At 34.9% G+C, this 19,837-nt stretch overlaps 1 protein-coding gene across 1 annotated transcript in view; it reads right to left on the bottom strand.

Annotated features, from left to right (window-relative positions):
• HFM1 (helicase for meiosis 1) overlaps nt 1-19,837 on the bottom strand; it is a 124,397-nt gene that overhangs the window by 26,480 nt on the left and 78,080 nt on the right. Inside the window, exons 21-29 of the mRNA XM_031935741.1 lie at nt 18,341-18,447; nt 18,198-18,245; nt 14,466-14,563; nt 14,250-14,381; nt 11,578-11,663; nt 11,276-11,359; nt 10,990-11,147; nt 9,091-9,194; nt 8,486-8,632 (exon numbers count right to left, since the gene is read on the bottom strand). Coding sequence (XP_031791601.1) covers nt 8,486-8,632; nt 9,091-9,194; nt 10,990-11,147; nt 11,276-11,359; nt 11,578-11,663; nt 14,250-14,381; nt 14,466-14,563; nt 18,198-18,245; nt 18,341-18,447 — 964 coding nt within the window. The remainder of the gene's footprint in view (nt 1-8,485; nt 8,633-9,090; nt 9,195-10,989; nt 11,148-11,275; nt 11,360-11,577; nt 11,664-14,249; nt 14,382-14,465; nt 14,564-18,197; nt 18,246-18,340; nt 18,448-19,837) is intronic.

The following is a 19,837-nucleotide window of genomic DNA, read 5'->3' as shown; positions in this document are numbered from 1 at the left end:
CAAGTTTGCCCTGACTACCCTGTCCTTTTGAATTTTCATATGAATTTTACAATAAGTTGGTCATTTCAGAAAAAAATGACAACAGCAAAACCCTGCTGAAATTGGGATGGCATTGAATATAAAGATTAATTTGGTGCGAACTGACATCTTTACAATATTAAACTTTTCAGTCCTTGAAATGGTATCTTAATTAATGTATGTTTTCCCTAATTTCCTTTAAAAAATGATTTTTAGTTTTCATGTAGTGGTTTTGAGCATCTTTTGTTATTCTATTACTAGGTTGGTATTTTATGCTATTGTAAATGCTGTTTTAAAATTATAATTTCTCCTTTTTGCTGGTATATAGGAATACAACGGACTTTTAAATTTCTTAATTAAATTATAATTCATACCATACCATTCACATTTTTAAACTGTACAATTCAGTGGCTTTTTAGTATATTCCCAAGGCTGTGCAACAGTCATCATACAATTCCAGAACACTGTCATCCCCACACACACACAAAACCCACCATATAATGATTAGTAGTCATTCCTCATTTATTTCTGCCCTCAACCCCTGACAACCACCAATCTACTTTTTGTCTCTATAGATTTACCTGTTGTAGATGTTTCATATAAATTGAACCATACAATATCTGGTTTTTTGTGACTAGTTTCTATTTAGCATATTTTCAAGGCTCATCGGTGCTGTAGCACGTATCAGTAGTTTTTCTTTTTGGCTGAATAATATTCTATTGTATGGATATACTACATTTTGCTTATCTATTCATCAGCTGATAGATATTTGGGTTGTTTCCAGTTTTGGTTATTATAAATAATGCAGCTATATACATTCATGTCTAAGTTTTCATATGATTATGTTTTCAATTCTTTTGGATATACACCTAGGAGTACAATTGCTGGATCATATGTTAATTCCATGTTAAATTTCTTGAGTAACTACCAACTGTGTTTCAAAGCAGTCCACAATTTTACATTTCCACTAGCAGTGTATGAGGTTCCAGTTTCTCCCTATCCTTATCAACACATGCTATTGTCTATCATTTTGACTAAAGCCATCCTACTGAGTGGGAAGTGGTATCTTACTGTGGTTTTGATTTGCATTTCTGTGTTGACTAACAATGTAGAGGATCTTTTCATATGTGTGTTAACCATTTGTATCACTTCTTTGGAAGATGTCTCTTCAGATCCCTTGACTAGTTTTATTTTTATTTTATTTTTGAGACTAAGTCTCACTCTGTCACCCAAGTTGGAGTGCGGTGGCACGATCTCAGCTCACTGCAACCTCTACCTCCTGGGTTCAAACAATTCTTCCACCTCAGCCTCCTGAGTAGGTGGGATTACAGGCGTGCACCACTATGTCTGAATAATTTTTGCATTTTTTAGTAGAGATGGGGTTTCACCATATTGGCCAGGGTGGTCTTGAACTCCTGACCTCAAGTGATCCACCCACCTCAGTCTGCCAAAGTGTTGGGATTACAGACATGAGTCACTGTGCCCAGCGCCTTGACTAATTTTAATTGGGCTATTTGTCTTTTTACTGTTGAAATGTAAGATTTCTTTATATATACTCAATACTAGTTTGTTATCAGATATATATGATTTGCAGTATTTTCTCTCATTCTGTGGGTTGTCTTTTCAGGTTCTTCATCGTGTCCTCTGAAGCACAAAAGTTTTTAATCTTGATTAAGTCCAATTCATCTACTTTTTCTTTGGTTGCTAAAGCTTTACAGGTCATACCTAAGAAACTGTTGCCTTGTACACGGTAATGGATGAAGATATACATCTATATTTTATTTTAAGAGTTTTATAGGATTTTTTGTTTATTTGTTTTTGAGACAGAGTTTTATTCTTATTGCCCAGGCTGGAGTGCAATGGAGCAAGCTTGACTCACTGCAACCTCCTTCTCCTAGGTTCAAGCGATTCTCCTGCCTCAGCCTCCTGAGTAGCTGGGATCACAGGGGACCACCACCATGGCCAGGTTAATTTTTTTTTTTTTTTTTTTTGTATTTTTAGTAGAGACAGGGTTTCACCATCTTGGCCAAGCTGGTCTTGAACTCTTGACCTCAGGTGATCCACCCACCTCAGCCTCCCAAAATGCTGGGATTACAGGCGTGAGCCACTGCACCTAGTGAGTTTTATAGTTTTAACTCTTACCTTTAGGTCTTTGATTCATTTTGAGTTAATTTTTGTATATGGTATGAGGTAGGAGTCCAAATACATCCTTTTGCATGTGTCTATGCAGTTCCGTAGCCCTATTTCTTGAAAAATTATTTTCAAATTCTTTTACCATCAAATTGTTTTAGCATCCTTGTCAAAAATCAACTGGCAGAGAGGTATAGGTTTATTTCTATACTCTCGATTGTATTCCATTGATCTTTATGTCTATTATTATGACAGCAGCACCTTGTCTTAATTACCGCAGCTTTGTAACAAGTTTTGAAACCAAGAATTGTGAGTCCTCTACCTTCGTTCTTTTTCTTCAGGGTTGGCTTGGCTATTCTGGGTCCCTTGTATTTCCACATGAATTTTAGGCTCAGCCTGTGAATTTCTGCAAAAAATACAGCTAGGATTTTGATAAGGACTTTGTTGAATTTGTGGATTAATATGAGAAGTGCTGCCATCTTAACAATATTGACTTTCAACCCACGAGCATAAAATATTTTTCAATTTATTTAGAACTTCTTTAATTTATTTCACTGGTGTTTTGTAGTTTTCGGTGTTCATTTCTTATGCTTTTTGTTCAATTTATTCCTAAGTATTTTATTCTTTTTGAGGCTATTGTACAATTGTTTTTCATATTGACTGCATTCAGTGATATTTCTAAACATATTAATTCCAACAGCATGTCTATAGAGTCTTTTGGATTTTCTCTATAAATAATCATGTTGCTTAGAAATAATGACAATTTCTTTAATTCTTTTTTTTTTTTTTTCTTTTTGTTGAGACAAAGTCTCACTCTGTCGCCCAGGCTGGAATGGAGCGGTGTAATCATAGCTCACTGTAACTTCGAAAACCTGGACTCAAATGATCTTCCCATTTCAGCCTCCAGGGGAGCTGGGTCTAGAGGCAAGCACTGCCACATGTGGCTAATTTTTTCTCTTTTTTGTAAAGACGGAGTTTCACACTGTTGCCCAGGCTGGTCTTAAACTCCTGGATTCAAATGATCCTCCTACCTCGGCCTCCCAAAGTTCTGGGATTATAGGTATGAGCCACTGTACCCAGCCTCCTTTTTGCTTTTTTTAAGTATTATTGAATTACTAAGACTTCCAGCACAATGTTGAATAGAAATAGTAACACAGAGCATTCTTGTAACATTCTCCAACTCAATGGGAAAGTGTTTAACATTTTACTATCGAGTATAACATTTGCTATAGTTTTTGTAGACATTCTTTATATTTAAGAAGTTCCAGGCCAGGTGCGGTGGCTCACCCTGTAATCCCAGCACTTCGGTAGGCCAAGGCAGGTGGATCACCTAAGGTCGAGAGTTCGAGACCAGCCTGACCAACATGAAGAAATCTCGTCTCTACTAAAAATACAAAATTAGCTGGGCAGGGTGGTGCAAGTCTGTAATCCCAGTACTCGGGAGGTTGAGGCAGGAGAATAGCTTGAACCTGGGAGGTGGAGGTTGCGGTGAGCAGCGATTGCGCCATTGCACTACAGCCTGGGCAACAAGAGTGAAACTCTGTCTCAAAAACAAAAACACAACAAAACAAAAGAAGTTCCCTACTATTTCTAGTTTGCTAAGAGTTTTTTTTTTAAATCATAAATGAGTATTGAATTTTGTCAAACTTTTTAACACCTATCAAGAGGATTAAATGGTTTTCTCCCTTTTCTCTGTTAACATAGTGAATTATGTTGATCTACTTTTGAATGGTAAGCCTCTCTTGCATACATGCAATAAACCATACTTAATTGTGCTTTTTAAAAATATGGCCGAATTCAGCTTGTTAATACTTCATTAAAGACTTTTGGATCTATGTTCATGAGATACGTTGCTAAATAATTTTCCTTTCTTTTTAATGTCCTTGTCAGGTTTTGACATACTGGCCTCATTAAAAAAAAAAACGAAATATTAGAAAATATTCTTTTTTTTTTTCTATTCTCTGGAAAAGTTTAGGTAAGTTTGATATTATTTCTTCTTAATTGAGAAAAATTAACAGTGAAGTTAATTTTTCTGCCTCAAGTTTTCTTTGTGGAAAATTTTTTACTAACAATTGCTACAATTTCATTACTAGTATCCGACTACTCAGTTTTTATTTTCTTCTGTCAGTTTTGGTAACCTCTGCTTCTCAATAAATTTTCTCATTTTAACCCAAACTATGTCAAATTTATCATTACAAAATTGGTAATATCTTGTTTTTGTGCTTTTGAATATCTTCAGTAACTTTTTGATGTACAATGTAATATCCTCTTCTTCATTCTTGATATTGTTACTTGTGTTTTCTTTCTTTTTCTCTCGATCAGTCTTCAGAGAGTTCTTAATTTATCTTTTCTAAGAACCAAATCTCAGCTTTGCTGATTTTTCTCTGTTGTATAATTATATCCTATGTATCGCTGATTTCTGTTTTTCTCATTACATTATTGTTTGATATGGCATATTCTTGAGATGCAAGCTTATATTTTTTTGCTTTGCATTTTATTTCCACATATATTTTAAACTCTGCAAGCCATTTCAATTATTGTTTTACATAGTCAATTTATATTTAACCATATATTTATCCTTTCTACTCTTCTTCATTCCCTCCAGTACGTCTATGTTTTCATCTGCGATCATTTTCCTCTAAGGAAATCTCTTTAGCATTTATTTTATTTTATTTTTTATTTTGAGACAGGATCTCACTCTGTTACCTAGACTGGAGTGCAGTAGTGTGATCTCAGCTCACTACAGCCTCAACTTCCCAGGGTCAAATGATCCTCCCACCTCAGCCTCCCAAGTAGCTGGGACCACTGGTGCATGTCACCACACTAATTTAATTTTTTTGTAGAGACAGGGTTTCACCACATTGCCTAGGCTGGTCTTGAACTCTTAGGCTCAAGAGATCTGCCCATCTTGGCCTCCCAAACTGCTGGGATTATAGGCATGAGCCACTAAGCCTGGCCTTAGCATTTATTTTAATTCAGGCTGATAAATATACTAACAGTGATAAAGTTATTTAGTTATTTTCTTTCTCTATGTCTTTTTTCACTTGCATCGTGACGGATATTTTCCACTGGGCAGAAACCTAGGTTGGTAAAATTTTGAATATGATGTTCCATTGTCTTGTGTTTTCTATTATTATTGTTGAGAAGTTAGCAACAGTCAGTTTCACTGTTGCTCTTTTGAAGGGAATGTATAAACGATGTGTCTAATTTTAACATTTTCAGCAGTTTTGCTATAATGTGTCCAGGTGTGGTTTTCCCTGTATTTGCCTCTGTTTGGGGTTTACCAAAATTCTAAATCTGTTGGTTGATGTCTTTTATTATTTTGAAATGGACTCTGCCATTGTCTCTTTGAAGGTTAATTTTGTCCCATTCTCTCTCTACTCTGCTTCTGGGACTTTAATTATGCATATGCTAGACCTTTTTCTTTTTCTTTTTTTTGAGTATCATATTCCTTTGTGTTCTTTCCATTCTCTTATCTCTGGGCTTCAATTTGGATATTTTCTACTGATATGTCTCAAAGCCCACAAATCCTACATTTGCTTATATTGAATCTAATGTTAAACCTACCCAACTGTCTCTTCACTTCAGATACTGTATTTTCAGTTCTAGAAAGTCCATTTAAATCTCTGTATAGATTTTAATTATCTGGTAAAACTTTCCATCTTTTCATGCATTTACCTATTTTTTCTATATTTTCTTGAAAATATTAATCATAATTATTTTATACTTTTTTTAAAGAGATGTGGTCTTGCTATGTGACCCAGGCTGGAGTGCAGTGGTAAATTCACACGCATGATCATAATGCACTACAGCCTCAAAGTCCTGGACTGAAGAAGTCCTTCTGCCTTAGCCTCCTGAATATCTAGGCCTACTAGTGTGTGTCACGATGTCTGGCTTGTTTCTTTACACAGTTGATTATCAGTCATATGGTCTTGTCTCTTTGCAGGCCTCATAATTTTTTTTATCGTATGACAGACATTGTGTGGGTGGTTTCCAGATTATATTTCACCAGAAGAGGTTTCCATTTTCCTCTGTCAGGCAAACATGGTGAGTGGTTGATCATGTAAACCCCTTTATAGGGCATGGTCTACCTAGCCTTTTTATAAGAATTTTAGTTCCTTTATTCCTTATTGCTGCCACAAATCTCTGATGCCCTAAAAATTATAATTTTATAAGGTATGAAGATTTTCATAGTTGTAGCTGGGGAAGCACTGGCCTACCACAAAACTATATCCTACCCAGAAATGGAAGCTCTCTTGTGTTCTTCAAAAGGAAAAAGATGAATGCTCATGAGCTCACAGAATGGTTCTAAATGTGCTCTTCCTGCCACTACTCACTGCAGTTACTATTTATCATAATTGCCAATACTATTCAGAGAGCATGACTAATCACACTGCTGCTCTCAAATTCCCCAGTGTCTGTTAATTGCTCCCCTTATGGGGTCAAAAGAGTGAAAATAGGACCAACTGAATAAGAATGCACTGCAAGGCAGACTGCCTATGCTTCATGCAAGGCAGACTGCCTATGCTGCAAGTGTTTATATATTTAGTGCTTGTTTTGTAGATTTAATTACAGAGCCATGTAAATGTTTTACATTATTATAAAACAAAATTAATTTTTAAAATCTGTTCCTAAAAATATAAAACAAAATGAAACAAATGAAAGTATATGTATCCAGAGTGACATGGTCGCATACAGAGGATCTATTCCAAGTGATTTTTAAACACATAATTTTACTATTGAGATACAGTCTAAGATAGTAAGATATAGTCTAAGAACAAAAATACCTGCAAAATAATTCTCAAATTTTAATGATCATATTAAGAGTGATAGTCTGATGCTGCTATTTTCAGGCTGTTTATTGTGTGTGTAATGTATACAAAGGATAGAAAATTAGTGATATTCTATTATTTTTGAGCCATTGAAAACCAAGTTTCTCAGCATGATAGAAGGCGTATATAGATAATTGAGTTTAAGGATAAATTCTGTTATCTCTGAATTTGATTTGATAAGTACGAATTCATGATGTCTTTTAAGACAAAAAATAATCACATAATACTTAACTCTATGCATGAAAAAATCTAAGAGATCATGATCAGTCAAAGGCAATGAGCTCCTCTAGGACACAGATTGTGATCTCTGAAACCTACTAACATTAAAAAAAAAGGCTTCTTGAACAAAGGGTTTATTATGTATGGGACTGAAGCTAGATATATACAAGATGAGCCTAGAAGAGCATGTTACTCTGCATAGCAAAGAAACTATCAAAACTACTGGAAACAGTCAAAAGAACTCAGGAGTTAATCTAGTATATCTAGATGGTATGAAGATGATAATATATCTACAATATTTATGAGACAATTTGAACCCTGGCTTAATATTGGATGATATTAGTTTTTATGTATAAAAGTAAGGTAGTTTAAAAAAATCTTTACCATTTAGATAGATATATAATGAAACATTTACAGAGGAAATAATACGATATCTAAAATTTCCTTCAAAATATGGATGGAAAAAAACTAAAGAGAGGTATAGATGAAAGTAGTAGCCATGAGTTAATTACTGTTTAAAGTGGATAATGAGTAAATGAAAGTTCATCATATACTTCTATCTACTTTTGTATATGTTTGAAAAAATTCCCATAATAAAAAACAATAATTCATTTTTCACTCTGATTTGTCTTAACAGATCTGTTGATTCTTGTACATCACTTGCTCTCCCCTGACAATGGCTGTAATGATGGCATAAGTATGGAAAAGGAAAAACGTATACTGACATGGTTTGGCTGTGTCCTCACCAAAATCTCAACTTGAATTGTATCTCCCAGAATTCCCACATGTTGTGGAAAGGACTGAGGGGGGTGGTAACTGAATCATGGAGGCCAGTTTTCCCCTTGTATAAGTCTCATGAGATCTGATGGGTTTATCAAGGGTTTCTGCTTTTGCTTCTTCCTCAGTTTTCTCTTGCTGCCGCCATGTAAGAAGTGCCTTTTAACTCCCACCATGATTCTGAGGCCTCCCCAGCCATGTGAAACTGTAAGTCCAATTAAATCTCTTTTTCTTCCCAGTCTCAAGTATGTCTTTAATAGCAGCACGAAAACGGACTAATACATATAGCAAAAGGTGAATCAAAAAATTTCTCCCCCAATTATCACCCCAATTTGACAAATACTAACTATAAGAATCTCTACCATATACTATTAATGCAATAACTATGAAGCTTAAATATCTTATTCCAGAGTATCCTCAATCGGAGTGTTGCAGTACTATAACACTGATATTCCTCTCTAGCCATACCTTTGCTTTAATATAAAATAAGAATTAATAGAGCTATTTACCTTTATTAGGTCCTGCTATTGTAGATCTATCTGAAAGTTTAGAATGGGAAATCTGTGTTTCAGATTTTATTTGCATAGTCATTTGATTTCCAAACCTCTTGGGTTCTAAGTAAAAGACTGTAAATTTCTGCTGAACATCAAGCCCAACTGGAAAATGAAAAAAACGTATACAAATGCTTATTTAAGTCATATAAATCCACATATGAGAACACATTTCTTTTTATCTCTCTTATATTTTTATAACTTCTAGAGCTAAGAAGTCCAGAAAGTTAAAATATGTTGAAAGGTTAAAAAATATGACAACTAAAGAATTATATATTGATCATTATAAAAATAAAAATCTTCCAACAATAACTGCAATTTATCTACTAAAATAAAATAACTATAAATGAAAAGATAAGCTTTTAATTATGGCATCCTGGTCTATGATATCTTTTACATACCTAAATACATGAAACTTCCTTTAAAGTTTATTCACATTATCTAAATATATTATTTTTGCATTATACCATTTATACTGTTTTTCTGTACCAGCATAAAGGATGTAATTTTTAAATGCAATTATGTTATTTATATTCATGTCTTCATTACTTCAATTAACTTACCAAATTCAGAACTTATTAGATTTATGCTAAGATCTCCAGATTTAAGAGCTCTCTTCACAGCAATCTTTTTAGCCCAATTTCCAGCTTTTAGCAAAACAGAATCCCTGAAAAATAGTAGAGTTTAAATAGTGATCCAAACACTGAATGAAATACATATTAATCGTTAAGGGCTGATTGTTCTTAAGAAAGATACTCTCTAGTAGTAAACTGAAATCAATTACTGAAAACTGCTTTCTCCAACTTTTAAGGAGGGAGAAAAACAGAGTTCAATGGCAGTCTCTTGACCATGATTTTTAAAAAACTAACTAATTTTCTTTTTTTTTGAGACAGAGTCTCACCCTGTTGCCTGGGCTGAAGTGCAGTGGTGCAATCATACCTCACTGCAGCCACAAACTCCTAGGCTTGGCCTCCTGCCTCGGTCTACTGAGAAGCTGGGACCACAGGCACATTGGCACTAAGCCCAGATTATTTATTTATTTATTTTTGTAGAACTAGGGTCTCACTTTGTTGCCCAGGCTGGTCTGAAACACTGGGCTTTAAGTTTAAGTGATCCTCCTGCCTCAGCCTCTTGAGGTGCTGAGATTACAGGTGTGAGTCACCCCCTCCGATCTCTAATTTTCTTAATTACAGCTGTTTCTAAGTTGCATTTACTCATTTTAGTCCCAATAAGAAAATATACTTTGTATTAATAGCACAAGAGCTTGTCCCTAAATTACTACCATTTTAAACTGGCTATACGTAGGTTACATGTATTATGAGAACAATTTCAATATTATTTTTAAATTGATATAAAATGGCTTGTATCTAAAAACATCACAAACAAACCAGCAACCAATTTTATGACTGAACTTATTTTAGTCTCATATAGTCACAGATTTATTAGTCACAGAGAACAAAGATTTGTACAATAGCATATTCTCTGTAAGTGGGACATGATTAGCTGCAGGAGAGGAGTTACCAGTGAAAGGGATATCCTGGTCACTGCAGTCCCTTCAGAAACCTTGCATGCGACTTTTTGGGAAGGTATCTTCCAGTATACTGGCACATTTAGGAGATTCCCATTTCAGAATTACTGCCATTCCTGAACTTACAACTACAGTAATATGGTTGGGAGTCTAGGCTCTGGAGTCAAACTGCTTGGGTTCAAATCTAGATGTTGCTGTTAACTAGCTATATGACCATGATTAAGGTTTGATTAATCATAAACTCATTAAACTCTTTTTGTCTCAATTTTCTCCTCTACAAAATATGGATAGCACCTGTCTCATACAAATATTAAATAATTCAATATTTGAAACCTACTAAGTGCTAAAAAAAAATATTAGTTATAGCTGCAACTGATACTTAGAGATTGCTTATGATATCCTGGGAGAAAATAATAGTATCTGGAAAAATGCTGAAGTAAAAATTATAGAATGGCATGCTACAGAACTAGATATAAGGGAGGGTACCGCCTCTATACATTTGCTTTGTTTGTTTGGCTCCTACAATGGAGTTATAGTAATTTGTTAGATTTTAATTTGGAAGTAGAAGGTGTATTTTGAGGTCAGTAGGAGAAAGACTGCATCCAAACAGTACTAGGGCCATGAACGACTGGAAAAAAGCAATGAAATAAGAAAGACCTCCTAGAGGTAATCTACTCACTTGTTTCAGACCATGGTGATAGATTTTATACTTTGTTCATTTGAGTATTCAATATAACAATTTAAAACAGACCCAATGTTAATATCTTCTTCAATAGAAACACAGACAAACTACCCCATTATTGGGTCAGGAAAATGTAATTTAGTTGAACCCACAATGATCTTGTTTTTTTTTTTTTTTCTTTTTCCCAGTAGAATTTTTCTTTTACAGTATATGCTTAGAAATAAAATCAAACATCAGGAATTTCATACTTACATAATCTTGTGCAGATAAACTACCTGATTATCTGCATCACCTACGATTAAGGTAACATAGTGAGAATCCGATGCTGTTCTTTTAGTTTGTAGCTGTTCAAAGTTTCTTAATATAACAGTCACTAATATTTCTGCCGTCGTATCACTATATCTTGTAATCTTTAAAAAAGGACAAGTATAAAAAGTGTTAAAAATAATCTTACTTCTTATACTCAGCTGAAGCCTATTTATGGGTAGCTTTATTTATGAAAAGACAATAAAATATCTAAGAAATAGAAAATATTTACCTGTTCCACTTTAAGTTCATATTTTGGTAGATACACCACAGTTTCTTTTATCTGGGTTCCAAAGGGGGGATGTCTATTTAAAATCTAAAAATATTTACATCATTATATCCTTACCACAACACATGAAATTCTTTCAGTAAAATATTTTTTAGAATACATAGCTTTAATAATGCTTATCACCCAAAACCTTGGTAAGTTAAAATACTTATGACTATGAGAAGGAAAATAACTTTTAATAGAAATAAAGGTAGGCCTCAGAATTTAGATAGAATTAGGAATTAGGAATAAGTGAATATAAATACCAATTCAAGTTCCCTTGCATCTGTCTCTTCTATTTTTTTAAAGGAAGTCAAACCAGCATTTACAATTGCATTTGACAATGTTATACCTGTGGAAAATTAATCAAACAACAACTTAAAAATAATCCACTTTAAATAAACACATATTTAAATATATAACAACTAAATTAGTAAAAAAAAATTTAAAGATCCAGTCAAATAACTAACTGATAGTTTTTGTAAAAAGTTTTCAGTTGGATTATTTGGTTTGTGACATTATTCAATTATTCATATTTATTCAGACAAATAAAATATGCATTTGCTTTATAAAAGAAAGAGAAACTGGTCCACATGACGGACGTTTAGTTTCACTATATGTCATCCATAGGCCAATCACCAACAGATATGTACTTTTGTACTCGTGCTTGAAAGAAAGGCAACATCATTCAAAGATCATGCTTGAATGAAGCAAGGGAATACTGCTTCATGAAACGATGACTCTCATTTCTGTCTTAGGAATACAGGTCTATGTTTCTGTACCTAAACCAGACTATTTTACTCTACTGCCTAAAACTTCCAATGCTTTTCCATTGCATTTAAAATGAAGTGGCAATTTCCTTACTGGGGTCAAATTTCCTTACTGATATTACTTGACTACAGCCTATGTCTCAAATCTAATTTCTTCTAACTCTCCTTTTGCTGACTACTCTCCAGTCACTCTTGCTTTCATTTTATTCCTTAAATACATCAAATTTGATCGGGCCCAGTGGCTCATGCCTGTAATCCCAGCACTTTAGGAGGCCGAGGCAGGTGGATCACCTGAGGTCGGGAGTTCGAGACCAACCTGACCAACATGGAGAAACCCTGTCTCTACTAAAAATACAAAATTAGCCAGGCGAGGTGGCACATGCCTGTAATCCCAGCTACTTAGGAGGCTGAGGCGGAGAATCACTTGAACGTGGGAGGCGGAGGTTGCAGTGAGCCTAGATAATGCCATTGGACTCCAGCCTGGGCAAGAGAGCGAATCTCCATCTCAAAAACAAACAACAAAAAACATCAAGTTCATTTTCTTCTTTGAAATTTTCCTATTTCCTTATACTATCAGAAGGTAGAATTTAAAATTCTTACATGCTTATGAATGAATTTATCCAAATCCCCAAATAGAAGACGCTGAGCAGTATAAAATTCCAAAATATTACTACCTTGTCTAAGGCATATATATTACATATATTACTAGTGAAGGTATGACACTATTTCCTTACTCATTATTTACTTGTTCTTAGGAATTTCTCTTAGTTCTTCTTAGACACAGCTTCTAGTATTCATAATTCCTCAATGTTTATTTCCATTTCCCCTCAAAATGTTTACTGACTTTTAACTTTTTAGTTTGTAGCCACCATTAAAATCAATTTCTATGCATTATTTTTTTTCAAGATGCTCAGTAACAACTTGGATTTAACTTTTTGTTTGGATTCTCTCACTTTTCTATTATATGGTTTTTTTTTTTTCTGGGTAATATTTGCTTTTTTCTGTTCAGCTGTAATGAGTATGTGTGAAAACAGGTTAGTTTCAACAATCTGGAAGGGACAGAATGCAATGGATGCCCATATTGACAATACTCTAGAAAGCCAGAAAGATTGGCTTTTTCAAGTATAATGAAATTTACTAGTAATCACTTAGCCAAATTTCAAAATTTTCTAAATGTTGTATGGAACCACCTTTCCAATTGAGAACTCTTGCCTTTGTGGAATGGATGTGGTATTCGGTTACCAGGATTTCTGTAAGAAGGTTAGCCTTTCCATCAAGAATCTCTCCCCTTACTTGCACCAGTCAATCTCCCCTTCACCCCAGCTCCCATGACTTTCTAGTCAGCCCTCTGCTACCCCACTGATTTCAAATTTCACAGATACAAAAGGTAGGACTTCTTCATAAACAGCTGGTAATCTTTGTTCAAATAAATAACAAAACATCCCTAAAAATCCATTATTTAATTTATTGATACCCCCAAGATGCATACAAAATTGTAAAACTAACAAGGCTGTCAGTCATAAGATAGAAACTCTCTTTTTAGAATTCTAGCTATCTAAGAAGGAATAGGGTCACAAGGTCACAGGTACCAAACAGGAAAACCCTTTATAAATGGTACTCCCTATCGTCTCAGAGCACACACTACACAAGGTTCCTATAGACAAAATAATCAAACACAATCTTTTGTCTACAGAATCTCTATGAAAAATCAGTATTAATACCCTACTGTTATTAAAAACAAACAAAAAAAGACATAAAGAAGTGACATAATTTTCTGTAGTGAATTAGGAACGGCTGGGACTGCTAACTCTGTACCTTGTAATTGAGATCAAAACAAAATATTAGTCATAAAAGTGGAAGAGAGGGCATCACATAGTTACCTAATTATTATAACCAAATTGCCCTCCTGGTATGAGAAAAAATTTCCAAATGACAGCATTAATTTTTATTAGGTTTCTCATGTACTCATGTATCATCCAGTTGATTTCAAATGGAATCCTTTAAGCAGGAGCAAATGAAAATCAGATTTTTGAAAGTAAAATACAGCACTTATTTAAGCCTACAAACACATATCTTCCTTGAAGGTCTGTAATCATCACAGAATAATTTTACTAACAGTGAATAAATTGCAGACATGGCCAAACTGTCTGCCTGTATTCAGTACCTACCAATTTTTTCCAGTTGTTTGGATACATGCAGAGAGTTTTCCCAAAGTTTACACCTAAAACATTTAGCTAAAATCAAACTATTCAATAGTACGGTGAACTTCTTTTCTTGAGCAGCTACAAAATCTGACAACCCTAAAAAAAAAAGTTTCCAATATTAAATCTAATATACCAGTTTATTGGAGAAAATATTTAAAACCCACTAATCCTATAACATACATCTTGTAATTCGGGAGCCATGTCTGAAAATCTTTGCGGTATCTTGCGTCAAAGCAAAATCTTGTATGGGAATGCATCCTAGCTGAGCCTGAATAAGACTGGGGGAAAGAAAAAAATTGTTACTCCCTTTTAAGGGCTATCTATCTTACAGTATTTGACATCACTCACTGAAGTATTCCTTCTTAAAACTTTTCTCTGCCTTAATTTCTGCAATACTACATGATTCTCTATCTTGCATAGTTATTATTGCAGGTCAATAATAAAAGTTCCTTCCCTTTTCCCCAAATCCTCAAAGTTGTCTTTATTTACTTATTGCTCTATTTTATTCACTCAATCTCTCTCTCTCTCTCTCTAAAAGATCTCATTTCTTCTCCAACTTTCATTATAATCTCTAGATTGATAAAAATCACAGGAGACTTTCACTAAGACTGTTACTTTAATCTCAACTATCTCAAATTGTTTTCATATTCTCCTCCAATACAGTTCTATCTTTTGGCTCTACTATTTCTTTTCAAGGAATTAGAGAAAAATAATACAACTTGTTTAATCGACAAATACAACTCGTTTAATCAACAAATTTTTATTAAGTGCCAGGCATAGTATTAGGTGCTGATAATTCTGTTTAGTGTATGAAGGTCAGTAGCATATTAGCTGGTTATTCAAAACCAGAAGCTGCTTGGCTACTAAATTTGAGGTGTTAGTTGTATAAGGAGAAAAAAGACACTAGTGCCTGTGTGCCTACTATATCCTGGGTTCTTTACTACCTGTTTTGCCCATAAACTTACCTAATCAGGCACTGATAGATACACAAATCACTGATGGTTCTAACTAAACTAAAGTTACTGTACGTATTATTACTCTCTTAAGGGGATCTCTTTTAAAAAACAAATTTATTCCTAAACTCCTCCAGTAGAAGGAGGTCTCTTGATAAGACCAATACAGTCAGCTATACAAAGAAAAAGGGTAGAATAGTTATATTTCATGATTTAGTTTAGCAGAAGATACATGAAAATTGAAAGAAGTAATCAACTCACTTCCTGGAATGGAGGTATACAACAGAAATTTGAACTATTCACTTTTTTTGGTTATGGTATATGCTTCTGAAAATTATTTTGTATCAACTATTAAGAAATAGTTGCAAAGATACACAGTATACTATCAAAGAAGGAACTGACAGAAAAACGTAAATGGGGTGCTTTTAAATGCTGGGTAAATAAAACTCCTTGTTAAGCTACCTAGGGATGCACAAATGTGGAGTACAAAATTGCTGGAGTAAAAATAAGACTTTTGAAGTAATATTTATTTATATTAAAAAGCAATATATCTAATAATAAATAGGACACTTTTCAACATCATACTTCGCTGTCAGAAATCTTATTTCAAGAAGCGGTAATAAAACAGGGACAGGAGGAAGCACAGAGATTTAAGCTAGTAGGTACAGAACCATGGCAGGGCTCTCTGTTTCTCTGCACCAGATAAGGCAAGCAGTGATGTCCTGTGATCTTACCCCTGAGTTTGTCCTCAGTAGAAAGAGAAGTGCCACAGCCTCAGCTGAGGTGGCACCTCTACCACCTCAACTAACAGGGGCAGAGTTACATGGTAGTTATGACTAACCCAAGGTTAGTAAAAGAATTAAATGAGATGAAGTATTCATTCGGTTAGAATTACATTCATGATCAGACCATATCAGTCTACACACAAACAGTTCATTCTTGTGTGTAAAAGGGGAATCCAGAGTTGGGAAGTCCAGGGCTTCGTATGGTGGCTCCGTATCATACCCTGTCAGTTCACTGAAAAATACCAGTTAAAGAAAACAGAGCTAGTGCTGAAGAGGGAAGACCTAGGAATTAAAGCTAGGAAGAATTTTAAAATAGCCTTAAATTAAAAGGGCAGAGCCAGGCACGCTGACTCATGCCTGTAATCTCAGCACTTTGGGAGGCTGAGGCAGGTGGATCACTTTTGAGGTCAGGAGTTCGGGACCAGACTGGCCAACATGGTGAAACCCCATCTCTATTAAAAATACAAAAATTAGCCAGGTGTGATGGTGAGCTCCTGTAATCGCAGCTACTCTGGAAGCTGAGGCAGGAGAATCACTTGAGCCTGGGAGGCAGAGGTTGCAGTGAGCCGAGATCATGCCATTGCACTCGAGCCTGGGCCACAGTGCAACACTCTGTCTCAAAATAAATAAATAAATAAATAAATAAATAAATAAATAAATAAATAAATAAATAAATAAAATATAATAAAAAAAGGCGGAAACCAGAAATTTGAAGGATAAAATCCTAAACTAAGAGGATTAACATCTACTTGGAGAAGAACAGATCTGAAGTTCAGCAAAGTAACAGGGATATGACAAAGCCATGAAAAAGGTAACTATTAGCCATCAACACCTACCAAAAGACTATAAATTTTGGATTAAGACCCCTCCATCCCACACATACACACATTCTCTCTTCTTGGCTATGCTTAAACAAGATGCACAAAGGCATGAAATGATAATGGGAATCTAAATTATGATATGTATAAAAACAATTATAAAGTATAATAAACTTTAAAATCTGACAGCTTCAATCAAAAGAATATACTACCCAATTTAAGGTAAAGCTAATGGAAGCACTGAAAGTTCAAATAAAGTGTTCCCACGAAAATGAGTGTGGAAAAATACTTGATTTAATTTGACTCAATAATTTATGCAACACAGTACACTGGGGGGAAAAATGAGAAAATCAAGAGTTCTAGATAGCAACATAACCTTGGTGAAGTCATAACTTATCTGGGCATCATTTATGTAATTTGTAAAATGAGAGGATTGGGCTATCTGATCTCTTAAGTTTATTTACTATGATCTCTAAGGATATATGAATTTATAGAAATAAATATTTGAATATAGAAGTACAGCTAAGAAAATAAACATTAACTTCAGTGGTAGATGCTACAAATCTGCCTGATGAATTGTAAACAACAATGAGAAGACTATTTTATAGACTTAAAGGTAATTGGAAGATAAAATTTAACAAGATGTCAGGAAGAATCCCAAAGAAAGAATGGCCTCCTCTAGCTATGGAGGAAAAATAAATTCTTTGGCTAATTAGTTTTATTAAGCCACATTAAAAAAGATCATTTCACCTTAAATTACATAACACTAAGACCTACATCCTCAGAAAGCCAAGCACTTAGCATAACAGAAAACAGTATCATTGCATTTGTGATTGCAAACTGCTAAAAGCCACAAGTTACAGTGTAACCTTAATTTACTCTTTCAATTACTAATCTCTGTACAAACTCCCCATTTTTGGCAGAATAGTCATCCACTGTCACATATACACTCCTTTACTAATGATTTTGCTTTTACTCTTTGTCTCTCCCAGAATGCCATTACCATTCAGTAGACATTTATTACACAGGTTTTCATACTGTCCACATTTTACAAATAATACAAATGTATTACTCTCATTCAAGCTAACTTGAAAGCTCCTGACAATGAGAAGCATAAGAAGCATGTCTTCTTTCAACCGTCCACCTTGCCTCAACAGAATACACTCTGAACAAATGTTTGTTAAGAAAAACCATTCACAAATCATCAATTTTAAAGTCTGAGAGTTCTAAGAAATTAATTTCACATCCACATTCTAACTCATTTTTATGTAATTTTTTCTGTATTAAGAAAAACAAATTTAAAATATGCTTTAAAACCAAAAAAAGAAAACTTTCATAAGTATGAATCATCTTTACCAATTTACTTTCATTTCTCTTGTTTTAATTCTTCCTTCCATTGGAAATCTGTAAATAAAACCACATGGCAAAACATGTATCATTATTTATTTTAATTAAATAAAACCTCTTAAAATTATTTAAAACATATGCAATTTCTGTACCTGATAGTTATCCGGTTGGGATCTTTGTTCAAAGTATTCAGTGTTTTCTTTTCATTTATCCTTAACTGTATATCTAGAAATTCCTTGCAGCCGGCTATCAGTGTAACCTATAACATTTCAGCAGTTGTCCATTTAATGAAGTCTATTTTTTGTTTATATCCTCTCATCCTTTCTCCACATTTATTTATTTTTCATACTGCCTTAAACCATCACAGTTTTATCAATCAACATAACAGAGTTAAAAACCTGCTTTATACATTTTGCTTCTTTAAGGATTCATTCATTCACTAACAAATGCTTACAAACTCCTATTATATACCAGACACTGCATTAGACACCAGGACTATACCAATAAGACTTCAAAGATTAACAAGACAGAATTTAAAATATATAGCCCAGTGCCTATCACATAGTAATAAATAAGTCCTCAATAAACATTGATTTTGTTACTACTGAGAGACAGAACTACCTGGAATTTCCTAGGCTGACTAAGAACCCCTAAGCCTAGCTGGAAAGGTGACCGCATCCACCTTTAAACATGGGGCTTGCAACTCAGCCCACACCCGACCAATCAGAAAGCTCACGAAAATGCTCATTAGGCAAAACAGGAGGTAAAGAAATAGCCAATCATCTATTGCCTGAGAGCACAGTGGGAGGGACAAGGATCAGGAAAGAAATCCAAGCATTCGAGCTGGCTATGGCAAGCCACTTTGGGTCCCCTCCCCTTATGTGAGAGCCCTGACTTCACTCTATTTCACTCTATTAAATCTTGCAACTGCACTCTTCTGGTCCGTGTTTTGTTACGTCTGGAGCTGGAGCTGAGCTTTCGCTCCCCATGCACCACTGCTGTTTGCTGCTGTGGCAGACCCACAGCTGACTTCCATCCCACCAGATCCAGCAGGGTGTCCACTGTGCTCCTGATCCAGCAAGGCGCCCACTGCCACTCCCAATTGGGCTAAAGGCTTGCCATTGTTCCTGCAGGGCTAAGTGCCTGGGTTCGTCCTAATCGAGCTGAACACTAGTCACTGGGTTGAACAGTTCTCTTCCGGGACCCACAGCTTCTAATAGACCTATAACACTCATTACATGGCCCAAGATTCCGTTCCTTGGAATCCGTGAGGCCAAGAACCCCAGGTCAGAGAACATGAGGCTTGCCACCATCTTGGAAGTGGCCCGCCACCAGTTTGGAAGCAGCCCACTACCATCTTGGGAGCTCTGGGAGCAAGTACCCCCGCCGGTAACACTACTACTACTACGATTCTTAATCATTATCTTAATTGAGGATAATTTAGTCATAGAAAGAATGTTTTAGATACTAGGAAATTTGGATTCTGGAGCCTACTTCTGTCAGATGCCAAAGCAGTCTCTGTACTTTGGTTTCCCACATATCTAAAATGGAACTAACACTTGTTTTAATTTTCTTACACACTTGCTAAACTCCAGATTAGATGAGTTAATGTTAATAGTGGGTGTTTTCGACTCTTGATTTCTCCTTAG

Source organism: Piliocolobus tephrosceles, chromosome 1 (genome assembly GCF_002776525.5).
Source record: "Piliocolobus tephrosceles isolate RC106 chromosome 1, ASM277652v3, whole genome shotgun sequence".
NCBI classification, from domain to species: domain Eukaryota; kingdom Metazoa; phylum Chordata; class Mammalia; order Primates; family Cercopithecidae; genus Piliocolobus; species Piliocolobus tephrosceles.
Note: the sequence above shows the minus strand (reverse complement) of the source record. Positions and strands in the feature narration are given on the sequence as shown.